At 38.2% G+C, this 12196-nt stretch overlaps 1 protein-coding gene across 2 annotated transcripts in view; it reads right to left on the minus strand.

Annotated features, from left to right (window-relative positions):
- Nucleotides 1-11374, minus strand: part of LOC132041116 (calpain-type cysteine protease DEK1) — a 30378-nt gene extending 19004 nt beyond the window's left edge. For both annotated transcript variants that reach the window (XR_009410907.1, XM_059431909.1), the window contains exons 1-6: nt 11135-11374; nt 10920-11064; nt 9044-9294; nt 2146-2328; nt 1780-1915; nt 46-176 (exon numbers count right to left, since the gene is read on the minus strand). Coding sequence is in view for 1 of the 2 variants with exons in the window: in XM_059431909.1 (XP_059287892.1) it covers nt 46-176; nt 1780-1915; nt 2146-2328; nt 9044-9294; nt 10920-11044 (826 nt within the window). In the remaining variant the exon portion in view is untranslated. The remainder of the gene's footprint in view (nt 1-45; nt 177-1779; nt 1916-2145; nt 2329-9043; nt 9295-10919; nt 11065-11134) is intronic.
- Nucleotides 11375-12196: the final 822 nt, after the last annotated feature.

A 12196-nucleotide genomic window follows, 5' to 3' on the forward strand; every position in this document is an offset into this window, starting at 1 on the left:
TACGGAATCAGAAAAGGAGAAAGATATACGCAGGAAATGAACTACCAAGGATTATCACAGCAGCTGATGTTGTAGCCCCAAGCCAGTTTGATTCCTTTGCTGTCAGACCATACAGGATAGAATACACAAGAAGTACTACAAGTGAACCAACATAGAGAAGTCCAAGATGCAGAGCCCTGCAGAGCCCAAGTTCAGCATGACGATGATTAAATTATTGGTTTCAGAGAATATGTTGAGAACATAGTTCTGGAAATATGATGAGCAGTATAGATGAGAACCTACTGATCACATGATATAACAGGATAATGTTCTAAACTAAAGTAGCATTTAATTTTATTTGATTAACAGTGGATTTTAGATCTACTCTATTTACTGGAGAGCGTGCTTTATTCTCTCAGAGTTAGTATTCCTTCTATTCAAAGAGATTTGAGTTACACCAATTGTTTAGTTAAGACCTTGGCCTCTCTTCATATTCTTCCATCTGTTATAACAATAATGTTGTCCCCCTCCTCCCCAACCAAAAAAAAAAAACGAGAAGAAGTCATATTGGTCATCATGTCCTTTTATATAGAGCCAACAAGAATGACTCATATTCATGAATTCCTTTGATGAGATGGGGAAAGAGTGTCTTCTTTGTTTTGGTCTGTTTGGAGCATCCTAAAGAGTAAGGGGTCTCGGTCTCAATAATTTCGTGTCTGAAACCTTTTAGATGGTCGGATATGTTTGCAGTGGTTCATGGAAGTTGTGTACAAACATTGTTATAACATAATTACAACAACAAAACAATAACAATATACCCAGTATAATCGCAAGTGTGGAGTCTAGGGAGGGTAAGATGTACGTACGCAAACCTTACTCCTACCTTTGTAGGGTAGAGAGGCTGTTTTCGATAGACCCCCGAAATTGTTATAACATAATTAAGTAAGTAAAATGGAGCTCTCTCTAACAGCTTAACCTTTTAGATGCTATAGTAACACAAAACATGATATTAGTGCAGGCAGAGGTCCTAGGTTTACCCTCATTATCAAAAAAGAAAAAAAAATCCACGTATTTGGCTCATTGAAAAAAATTAAGCCCGCACGTGAGCGCCGTAAAACGAACATAATTAAGTAAATAAATGTATGCTCTCTCTAGCCGCTCAAGCATTTAGATGAGATAGTCATAAAATATAAGGATCCAAACAATGATTACAGAGAAGATGTCAATCATCTTCCTTTGGATTGCACCTTCGCTTCACAGCTTTGGAATCATCTCTTAAATATTACCGGATCAGCTGAACAATTCCATAATCAACAATGAACTTATTACAGTGTTGGCACATGAAGGGCCTAAGGAAACAACATGTGTAGGTCCAGAACTCCATCCCAGCAGCGATCTGGTGGTCCATATGGAGGGGGAAGAGTGTGTGTTTGTGGGGGGGGGGGGGGGGGGGTGGGAGTGGTGGGAGGAGAATACAACTATTGAGAACAAAAAAGAATCTGTAATAAATGACAAATGCAAATGTATTGCTTTGTTATTTTTGTGGTGCAATATGGCTACAGTTAATGATAGAGGCCATGGTTGATTCTTTGTAAACATTGCATGACATGTAATGCTGCTTTATTTTTGCTGTAAATGCCTACCAGCATTCTCTTGTTGCTGGAAATCCAATAAATTATCCTACTTATGAGGGGGTTAATCATAAGATTTAAAAGCTCCCAGAAGAGAAAGAATTATAATACAAAAAACAATAGCTACAATGAAGCAGCATGACTTTATAGCAAGCTATGTATAGCTTACCTTCTAGATTGTCGAGGATATAACTCATTGGGATCAGGTGGCTCTTGCAAGCAAGCAACGGGACCCACTTCAATACAATCAGAATAAGCAAATTTATATGCCCTCCGTACGTACTCATCAACATCTAAGCCGTTACCTGCCAGGATTGGTAGAACAAGAATTTTGAAAGGAGAAAAAAACACAAGGAGAACAAGAGTTCTGTAGAGATTTCAATGGACCCTGAATGGGAAACAATAACCAACAAAATTCTCTAAATATCTGTCCTACGTTGAGCCAGAAGATAGAGCAAAGATGCTCACGACAATTTGCTGATCAACCTTCAAAAAACACATATAGAAATCATGACAAAGAAACACATCATCATACCATTGAAGACCATCCTGCAAATAAATAGCATATTAATTGCCAGGGAGATTGCCGACACACCAAAAAAGAACCCTGAAGGTGAGTATCTTTCAGATGCCCTAGCACCAGCTGTGACATACACAGCACAAAGTTCATATGCGCAAAGCAATCCAACAGCTAGTAGGAGGAGAACAGCTACAGCCCCTGCAGCATACATAACATGACGATTCAAACGTGAAGTGAAGGGAGTGAAAGAACTTCAAGATAAGCAAGAGAACAGATGTAAAAGAAGCTTCTTTCTCTTTTTTCAGCTATAGATCCATACATAAGGACTTCTACTTAGTCCTTACATACAAAAGCAATGACCATAGCAGCAGCAACAACAACAACAACATACCCAGTGTGATCCTACAAGTGGGGTTTGGGGAGGGTGGAGTGTACGCATACCTAACCCCTTGTGTGGGGTAGAGAAGTTGTTTTCGATTGACAAAACAATGACCATAGTGTTAAATTTTAATTGCTAAAATTATCATCCTTTTTTTTTAGAAGAAAAAAAATTATCATCCTTTAACAAGAAATCATCTGTGTTCTGGCTTAAACTTTACTAAAAGGTAAAAGATTTTAAGATCATAATAAATTCATCTATAAAGCACAGAGGCCAAATTTAAATGCACATATTCGAGTAGTATATCAATCCAACAGTAACACCAGTCGCGGGAAACTTGAGCACAGAAGGATGCTACTGTGGGGATGTCAAATGAGTTAGCAGCTTCATAGAGCACATTTTACAAATACTCCCTCCGTCCCAATTTAAGTGTCTTAGTTTGACTAGAACCCGCAAGGGTGGCTCAGTTGGTTGAGCATGGGGCTTCCATAATGGAGGTCTCAAATTCGAAACCCCCTATCTATGACGGCAGGAGATTTGCCTTTTGGGTTGAGCTCATCGCACAGGGCTTGCCTAGTGCGGGTTATCTCACCTATGTGGTTTGCGGGCTATTACATAGAAGCGAAGTTTACCCTGTGAGCACCTGAAGGATAGCCGCTACGGGTTCCCACACAAAAAGGTGCCTTAGTTTGACTAGATACAAAGTTTAAGAAATAAAGAGAGGCTTTTGCATCTTCTGGTCATAAATTAAAGATTTGTATAATGACTTTTGAATCGTGTGGTTATAAACTTGTCATGTAGGATGTTTGAATTGTCAACTTACTAAATATAAAAAGAGACACTTTTTTGGACATACCAAAAAGGAAAGTAAGACACTTAAATCGGGACGGAGGGAGTACAAGAAATGGAATCAAATAACAACCATACGAATACTCGGTAACACAAGAGTTCAACATCTAAGGAAGCTCTGTTTCCATCTCTCCAGACTGGTGAGCAGTGTAATCGTTCATGAGTTAAAATATGATTTGTAATCGTAGTATTACTCTTATAGTTTCTTGTCCTTTGATTTCGGCTACTTTATGTTGTTTCTTGTATTTTGATTATCGTATTAATTTGTAATAGCTACTGCTTTTTTTTTTTTCATACTGCCTTATCATTCTTTTATAATTTATAGTATTTTGCCCTGACATTCTATACTGCTTTGAGTTGCTTGTCCTTGTGCTGAGGGTCTATTGGAAACCGCCTCTCTACCTCCCAAGGTAGAGGCACTCTACCCTCCCCAGACCCCACTCTGTAGTGTAGGATTACACTGGGTATGTTGTTGTTGTTGCTGTTGCTGATGAGAAGACATTGCTAAGAGAATTCGAAGATTTGCATTTTTTGTTTAAAAGGTGAATAATTTTATTAATAATTGGGGGAAATCCCGTATACAAGCTGTAACAACCCGGTTTATTTTATTATTTTTTCAAAGTGGACTTTGGAATTATTCCTTTGATTGTAGTTCACTAATTTTCATAGATGACACATCGAAGTGGGTAACTAGAGGATGAAGTTGTGGGCCAAGCTCTCACTACATAGGATGGTATGATAATTGATAATTAGTCGGACCTTTGTGGCTATTTAAGGTGTAGTTAATGGGCCAAGCCCAACATTTACTTGTTCGCATCTAGAGAAGGGTAGGACAAATGTTGGAAACAAGGAAATCATATTTCTAACTTAAAGAAAGAACGGAAGGGGGCGGAAAAGAGAGGAAAGGTGGCATCTCAAAGAAGAGTAGCACGGTGAAGAACGCATCAAGTATTGAAAATTTTATTCCATACTTTAAGTGATATTGTAAATATACCTTGTCAAGTATTAGGGATTAGAATAAGAATATGATGAATCATTGATGAGGTAATGACAGGGGCAAATCATGGGGCAATCATTGCTTAATTAGTGAAGACTTGGAATGTGATTTTTATTGATTCTCTCACATCGGTTGTGGATGGGTTACTTGGTATCTTTATATAGTCTTGGACAATCCTCCCCTCATGAGCTAGCTTTTGGAGTTGAGTTAGGCCCAAGATTTTGGAGTTGAGTTAGGCCCAAGATCCGTTCTTTACATGGTATCAAACTCAGGCCCACCCAATTCTTGTTTAACCTGATGCTGGGCCCCATCTTATATTGTCCATGCTCCAGATGTTTAGTCTTGGGCGTGCGGTGGGGTTGATTCTCCAACATCGGTTGTGGATAAGTTACTTGGTCTCCTTATATGGTCTTGGACAATCTTCCCTTCATGATCTGGCTTTTGAGGTTGAGTTAGGCCCAAGATCCATTCTTTATAATTTCAAATAAACTCAATTCATGTAATAATTGTTGATTCAACTTTAATATTATCGGCCCCTTCTTATATGAAGGTGCATTAATTCTTTGTTTAATATGTTTGGGATGTGAATATTAATATATTGGTATGATACTGAATCATTAAGTTGGTATTGGGATATGTTTTCACCTTTAAATTCATGGGTTAACGTATAGAACGTTGAGATTTATTTACAACAACAACAACATACCCAGTTGAATCCCACAATGTGGGGTCTGGAGAGGGTAAAGTGTACGCAGACCTTACCCCCACCTTGGAAGGTAGGGAGGCTGTTTCCGAAAGACCCTCGGCTCAAAAGAAATTGAGATTTAGTTATAAGCTTGAAATTTAGGTTACATGAGATTTGACCCATGAATTGACCTCAAGATTGAAACTTGATTATAAAAATGGACTCTAACATTTATGGGTAACAGGTTCATACAATCAATTTCGGATTTCGGATGGCTGACTCGAGGGACAAGTTTGAGTTGACGAAGAGTTGACTTTGATTCCGGGGTGTCATAAAATTATGGGATTAGTTTCCCCTTATTGATGTTTTCGCGTAGATACAGTTGCTTTGGAGGCCTGAGAACACAGTTTTGGATAGTGTGAGCTTACTTGTACCAAAGAAAATGGTGTGGAAGTGAGGCTTGATACTCAGGTCATCCAATCCAAAGGAAAAGAAGTTTCAAGTATCTTGGGTTTATTATCCAAGGAAATGGTGAGATTGACGAGGATGCCACACGCCATATTGGTGCAGGGTGGATGAAACGGAAACTCGCATCCGGAGTCTTGTGTGATAAGAAGGTGCCACCAAAACTTAAAGGCAAATTCTACAGAGTGAGTGGTGGTTAGACCAACTATGTTGTATGGGGAGGAGTTTTGGCCAGTCAAGAATTCTCACGTTCAGAAGATGAAGGTTGCGGAGATGAGCATGTTGGATGGATGTGTGGTCATACTAGGAGAGATAGGATTAGAAATGAGGATATTAGGGAGAAGGTGGGAGTGGCCTCGGTAGAGGATAAGATGTGGGAATCGAGGCTAAGATGGTTCGGGCATGTGCAGAGGAGACGCACGGATGTCCCAGTGCGGAAGTGTGAAGTTGGCTATGGATGGTTTTATGAGAGGCAGAGGTAGGTCTAAAAAGTATTGGGAAGAGGTGATTAGACAGGATATGGAGCAGTTCCAGCTTACCGAGGACATGACCTTAGATAGGAGGTTATGGAGGACACGGATTAGGGTGGAAGGCTAGCAGGTAGTTGAGCGTTGTCCTACTTAGCCGTAGTAGTATTCTTATAGTTCTTTTGTCGTTCGATTTCTGCTACTATCTGTTTTTTCTTGTAATTTGATTATTGTATTATTTTGTGGTAGTTATTGCTGCTTCTTTTTCATGCTCTTTACAGTATTTTTTCATATCTTTTATACTGCTTTGAACTGCTTGTCCTTGTGCCAAGGGTCTACTAGAAACAGCCTCCCTACCTCCCAAGGTAGGGGTAAGGTCTGCGTACACTCTACCCTCCCCAGAACCCACTATGTGAAATTTCACTGGGTATGTTGTTGTTAAGCTTACTTGTACCGCGAATCCAGGTAAGGAAAGATCTTAACTTCTGAATGCCGCTATTCTGAGCTTGACTGACCTTTGCTTGCATATTTATTTTCGACTATTCTTGCGCATGTGTGAAGTGAGTATGTGCTAACAGACTTGTTAATATCATAATTCCACTTGTTAATATCATAATTCCTTTACTTTTCTGAGATTTGGTGGTGATATCTTCAAGATACGCCATAGTTCGAATGTTACTCGCATTGTATAATTATTTATGGCTATTTAGCCTTGTGGTGTATTTACTTGATTTCACATGTTGTCCTCAGATGTATAATTTTTGCTACTATCGGTTGTTTCTTGTACTACGGTTATCATATTCTTTTGTTGTTGTTATTGTCTCTTTTGCACGTGCTTTGTCATGCTTTCCTTAGTATTTGCCATGGCTTTCTTTGAGCCTAAGGACTAGCGGAAATAGCCTCTCTACCTACTAAGGTAGGGGTAAGGTCAGTGTACATACTACCCTTCCAGACCCCACTTATGGGACTACACTGTATGTTCTTGTCCTCAGGCGTACAAGACGGTTTGGCTAGAGCCCCCCTCTTCATCCCGATGAGACTCCGCATAAGACGTCGGACCATAGCCACCCTTCGAAGCCGAAATGGTAAGACGATTGGCCCAAAGTTACCCTCTGCAAAGATTGTTGTGTATTACAGAAATATGCCAGTTAGCATATTATCATCTCATCTTTCTTGACATGACTTGTATCTCTCTTCTGGTGAGCGGATCTAGACCTTACTTGGTCTTTGTGACTAACCCCATCCGATACACATGCAGTTGTTTTAGCTGACACTTCGATTAACGAGTGAGTCTAACACTGAGTCCTTACCATCTTTGAGGTAAGTCATCCGCCAGATCCACAGAGGCCACCCGTCTATCTATCTTCTTATTTTCTTAGGTTTAATGGGATTTGCACACCCGGCACCAGATACTTGTCCTGATTCTTATAAACGCTTTGGACTATGTTTATTTTGGCTTTAGTTGAGTTGTTGAGATATTTCCTCTTTAACTATTTCCACTAACTTTGTTATCTATGACATGGGTTATTTGAGACTCCATCATATTTTTTTGGGTGATATTTGCTATTCTTTCCTGTTGTTTGGTTCTCCCAACGAATAATAGGATTATTGGGTGTCACTCACAACTAAGGGGTAATTTGGGTCGTGACACAGGCAGTATACCAAAAAACCTACATTAACATATGGTTCTCAACAAAATAAACCCAATCTTCTATACAAACAGGGATCACATGGGAACACCAAAAGAAAACTAGAAACAAAAGACTGCTTTGCAGTTTAGTAATATATTGTTTAATCCCTTCAAACGCCCTCCTATTTCTCTTTTTCCAAATAACCCACATATTTGCTAAAGGGGCAACGTTACATGTCCTTGGACTTCTCTTTCCCCTCCTGTAAGCCCAGTTATACAATGCCTCCTTCACCGCGCTCAGCATCACCCATTGCAACCCAAACCAGTTGAGAATCACCCTCCAAAATCGATTAACCCTATAGGAAATGATCATTTACAAATAAGAATTCCACCGTCAAGATAACTCTCATTGATGTCAACCACGCAAAGAAACAAACCTTCAAATCCCCACGAACCCAGATAGAGCAATCAGAGAAAATAACTTCCAACTCTCCTTATTGTTTAAATTGGTAACCTTGTATTCCTCGGCATTTAGGGTATGATGGCAACCTCCAAAGAAAATACATTCATCTCTCCTTAATAAACTCTTGTAGCAAGATTTAAGAGTGAATAAACCATCTCTACTCTCTCTCCGTCTCCATACATCCAATCTATTGTCCGGTATACCCTGCCCATACAAGATAGTATCGGTATTTTGGTTCTTTTTATCTAAATACAAAACATTGTACTGAATACTGAAATTTTTGGTTTTGGCTCAATAATTCAGTATATACCACATTATGCACACCCCTATTGGAACGAGAGCAACAGTCGAATTTTCAAAGGACAAGAGAGTTCCCTACTGAAAGTCATTGTCTCCTTTTAATTTCTTTTTGGTGTAATTTGGATATGTAATATTATTATGGCGAGAAATTCCAATATACAAGAAGCATATTAAGAAGTAGAGAATCTACAAGGATGCTCTTCCCGTCTAATGTCAACTTATCAAGAATTCTCTTCCCACTAAGACGGTAATAAACAAATTTCAATCATTTCAGATCCCAAAATATGTAGCAACCAAACCTCAATAAGTCTGAGTAATGTGTTGATGAATCTTGAAATCATAAATCTGCTCAAATTTGATTCTATTCAAGTGTACAAGATCACCGGCAAAGAAATTTGACTTACAGATCAAAATCAGTTGTGAATCCCCAAAGTTAACTAATTTCTATTATCTTCTCAACCGGGATGATGGTAATTGAATAGTTAAAAAAACACAAAATAAGTGTCTTCGCCCATGCCAGTTTCGACAGAAAAATTTCTTAAGCTTAGACATATGATGGTAGTTGAAATATTATGTAAATGTATATGTGTGTGTGTAACCAACATGATTGAGTGCATTCTTTTTCTTCCTCACGGAAAAATAGGTTTTTTCTCCCAGCAGTAAAGAAGTAATACATACTTGAACTTTGCCACTGAGTTCTCCACCAAAGCATTATTGAGTAGAATGCCAAAAGCAGAGAACTTCCAGCCATTATTACAGCTAGACCAACTATATCTCGCCCCAATATCAACATTAACCAGCATCCCCATGTAACAAGAACCACAACCGGAGAGATCACAATTATCCATGCAGACAGCGAGAAGAAACTACATATAATTCCCAGCTGGGGCCCTTGTAAGAATCCCGGCCATTTTCGAGCAAAGATCCAACTGTAAGAGCAAAAAATAGAGATATTAGCAACAAAGAAGCACATTTTTCATCCATGAAAGGCAATTCATTGATATATCTGAACAGATACATGAACTATAATGTATGGTATAGAAGTAGCTAGACAGATCTGTCAAATCAAACAATAAAAAAACAAATATAGTTGGACAGCAAAATTGGGTGAATAGACAGTCTCATGGATGAGGTACCAAAGGCAATCAAAGAAAACACCAAACACTGCAGTTAAACAGCATATCTTTGTTTTGAAGCCTTTAATATGTAGTACTGTTATTAGAAAGTGTCATAGGTCACATCCCATGTAAAACAGAGTATAGAATGATGCCCGAGATACTAAATCTAAAAAGTTTATGGCCACAGAGGTCCTCTAGAACTATACATACAGCAATGGATACATATATTCCTTTAGAAGGGTAAGACCTCAGGCTAATTTTGTTAACCAATTAAAATAAAAGACCAGAAATTAAAAGGATTTTCCTCTGAACTGAACAGGAATATCTAGATATGTGAAACACCTTTTAGAGTTATTTCTCTAACAAGGGATTGGACACTTTGGAAAAGACAAAGAATGAATGCTACCTTACAATAAAGTTTCTCACAATGACCAATAATAAGGTAACTTAAATTACTCACAGAGTACGTAACTCATACTAAGCCTATGGGGTTGCAAACCCAACAAGTGTCACGTGACATAACTGCGAACTTGTGGTTTAAAATTTCTCAAAATAATTAGGCGACAGCACGGGAAGCCTATTGATTGCAAAGTGCTAATGTGGAGCATAAAAGCAAAGATGATGTAGCTTGAACTTCAACTTCTTCAGCACCACAAATGGATACATATTTGGACTTGAGACTGACCAGAGATAGATTTAGGAACACAAAAACAGGGGAGACACTGTAAGCGTCTATTACATTAAAAAGATTGTAGGGCAGCATATAAAACAAATGCCAAGGTTCAAAAGCAGCAGATGCAAGTCCTATTATTCATCTCAAATCACTACAATATTGTCCACGAGGGGATTTCCTGAAAGCTGAGGCATGGGAGTAACAACTTGCAGACCTCCAGCATAAGCGTGCAGGGATTACCTTAACAACCTGTATTATGGGCTAGATAGACTGCCCGGTGAATTAATCAAGATGTTTGTAAGCTAGTTAGGGAACCAGAGTTATAGAATAAATATTGTCTTACATCTAAAAACCAGGAACTATTAAAAATATTTTGGGTTCTAAATGTTAGGCATTCATCTTCGCTTAGCAGGTACGTGCTCTTTGATACCCACTTTTGCACATTTACAAAAAAATATTGTATATGTGTTCTAATTATTTTCCCTCCTCTTCTAGGTTCTAGGTGGCATTATTATTCCTCCTCGCAGGTTCTCTCCTGGTGCTGCAGTTTTAGCTACAAAGCACCAAAAAAAAAAAAATAGAAATACAGTTTTCTACAGCACTAAGAACCGTATAGATGACCTTCATTACTCACATTTGAGCCACATTTAAAATAAGCAGAAAGATAAACTTCTGCGAGTGCCAGGATGCGCAGTTGAATGCTTACTATATAGTATATGAAAAAAAGGAATAAGAAAGACATATCACAAATGAAGTAAATTACCTATAAATCCGCCATGGGCGCCAATTAACAGCCCAAAGTATAGCAAAAGAAGCAGAACCCAGCACAGAGAAAAGGGTCCCCGAAATCACACATGCCAACATCAATTCATGCTCATTTCCTTCCATTTTCCTCCTTTCTCTGTCAACTGCATCCAATAATTCCGTTCATGCATTCAGCTAAAATGATGAAGAATCAAAGTTGAACGTTTTACATACCTCAACAGAAGCCTCCAAAACTAACAGTGATACATTCCCACACAGAATTCATCTTCCGAAAACTAGGGTTTGGCAGACCATAGTAAAGAGTACGGCTACGATTTCTTCCTTGTGCCCAAAAATTACCAATCTATCTTGTCATGTGGGTCAAAATTGTTGAAGAAAAATCAAAACCCTAACAAGTCTTCTTGGAGAGAAGAGTAAAGGTACAAGTGAGTGTGGATATAAAACTCCGAAACGTCAGTGGTTGTAAATAATAAAATAACAGCTGGGTTTTTTGTCTTATAAGATTATTTCCTGGCTCGCTTATACTGCGAGGGTAACATCACGTACCAATCCTGTTTTCCTTCTGCGTGCGCGTGGTATCACTTAATATGTTTCGGGAGTGGGAGGGAAATTATTTTCCGGACAGGAGTGTGAGATTATTCTCTAACTTGCCTGAGGATAAAAAGACATGCTTTGCTAGTTAAGAATTTCTCCCTAGTATTTTTCTACTATATACATGATTAATAACTATTAGTATTACTTAAACTATTTATGTGCAATTACTTCACTTTTCTTTATTTTATTTAGGGTAAAAATCCGTTGAGGAGAAAAATGGAAGCACCTTTACTCCGTAGTTAGACTGAAGGCAATTGAAAAAGATATTCTTCTTTTAGGAGGCGAAATGAATGTGTTAATTAATTGGTATATCGCTCACATATGCAAATATTATGATTTATTTAATCAGTTGGGATCAAATCCAAAGAAAGTTAAAACGTCAAGACTAAAGTAATGTACCTGAGATTACCTAACTAAATTTATTCTCCTAGTAATAGGTGAATGATTATTAAGACTAGTAGTGATTACTCAAACACTTAGGATGCGAGAAATAAAATTAAGTTATTTTCAATTCGATTAAAGACCTAGGATTGTGTATTGAATGGTTTAATCCCATTAGAACTTTCTAAAGTAAATAAGATTACATGTACACAATTGATTAGTGGCCAAGATGATAAATTCTTGTTATCTTATTTACTCACTCTTAAATTCACTTTCTCAAGTGAAAATCAAGATAAATAA

The sequence above is a fragment of the Lycium ferocissimum genome, chromosome 12, assembly GCF_029784015.1.
Source record: "Lycium ferocissimum isolate CSIRO_LF1 chromosome 12, AGI_CSIRO_Lferr_CH_V1, whole genome shotgun sequence".
Taxonomy (NCBI): domain Eukaryota; kingdom Viridiplantae; phylum Streptophyta; class Magnoliopsida; order Solanales; family Solanaceae; genus Lycium; species Lycium ferocissimum.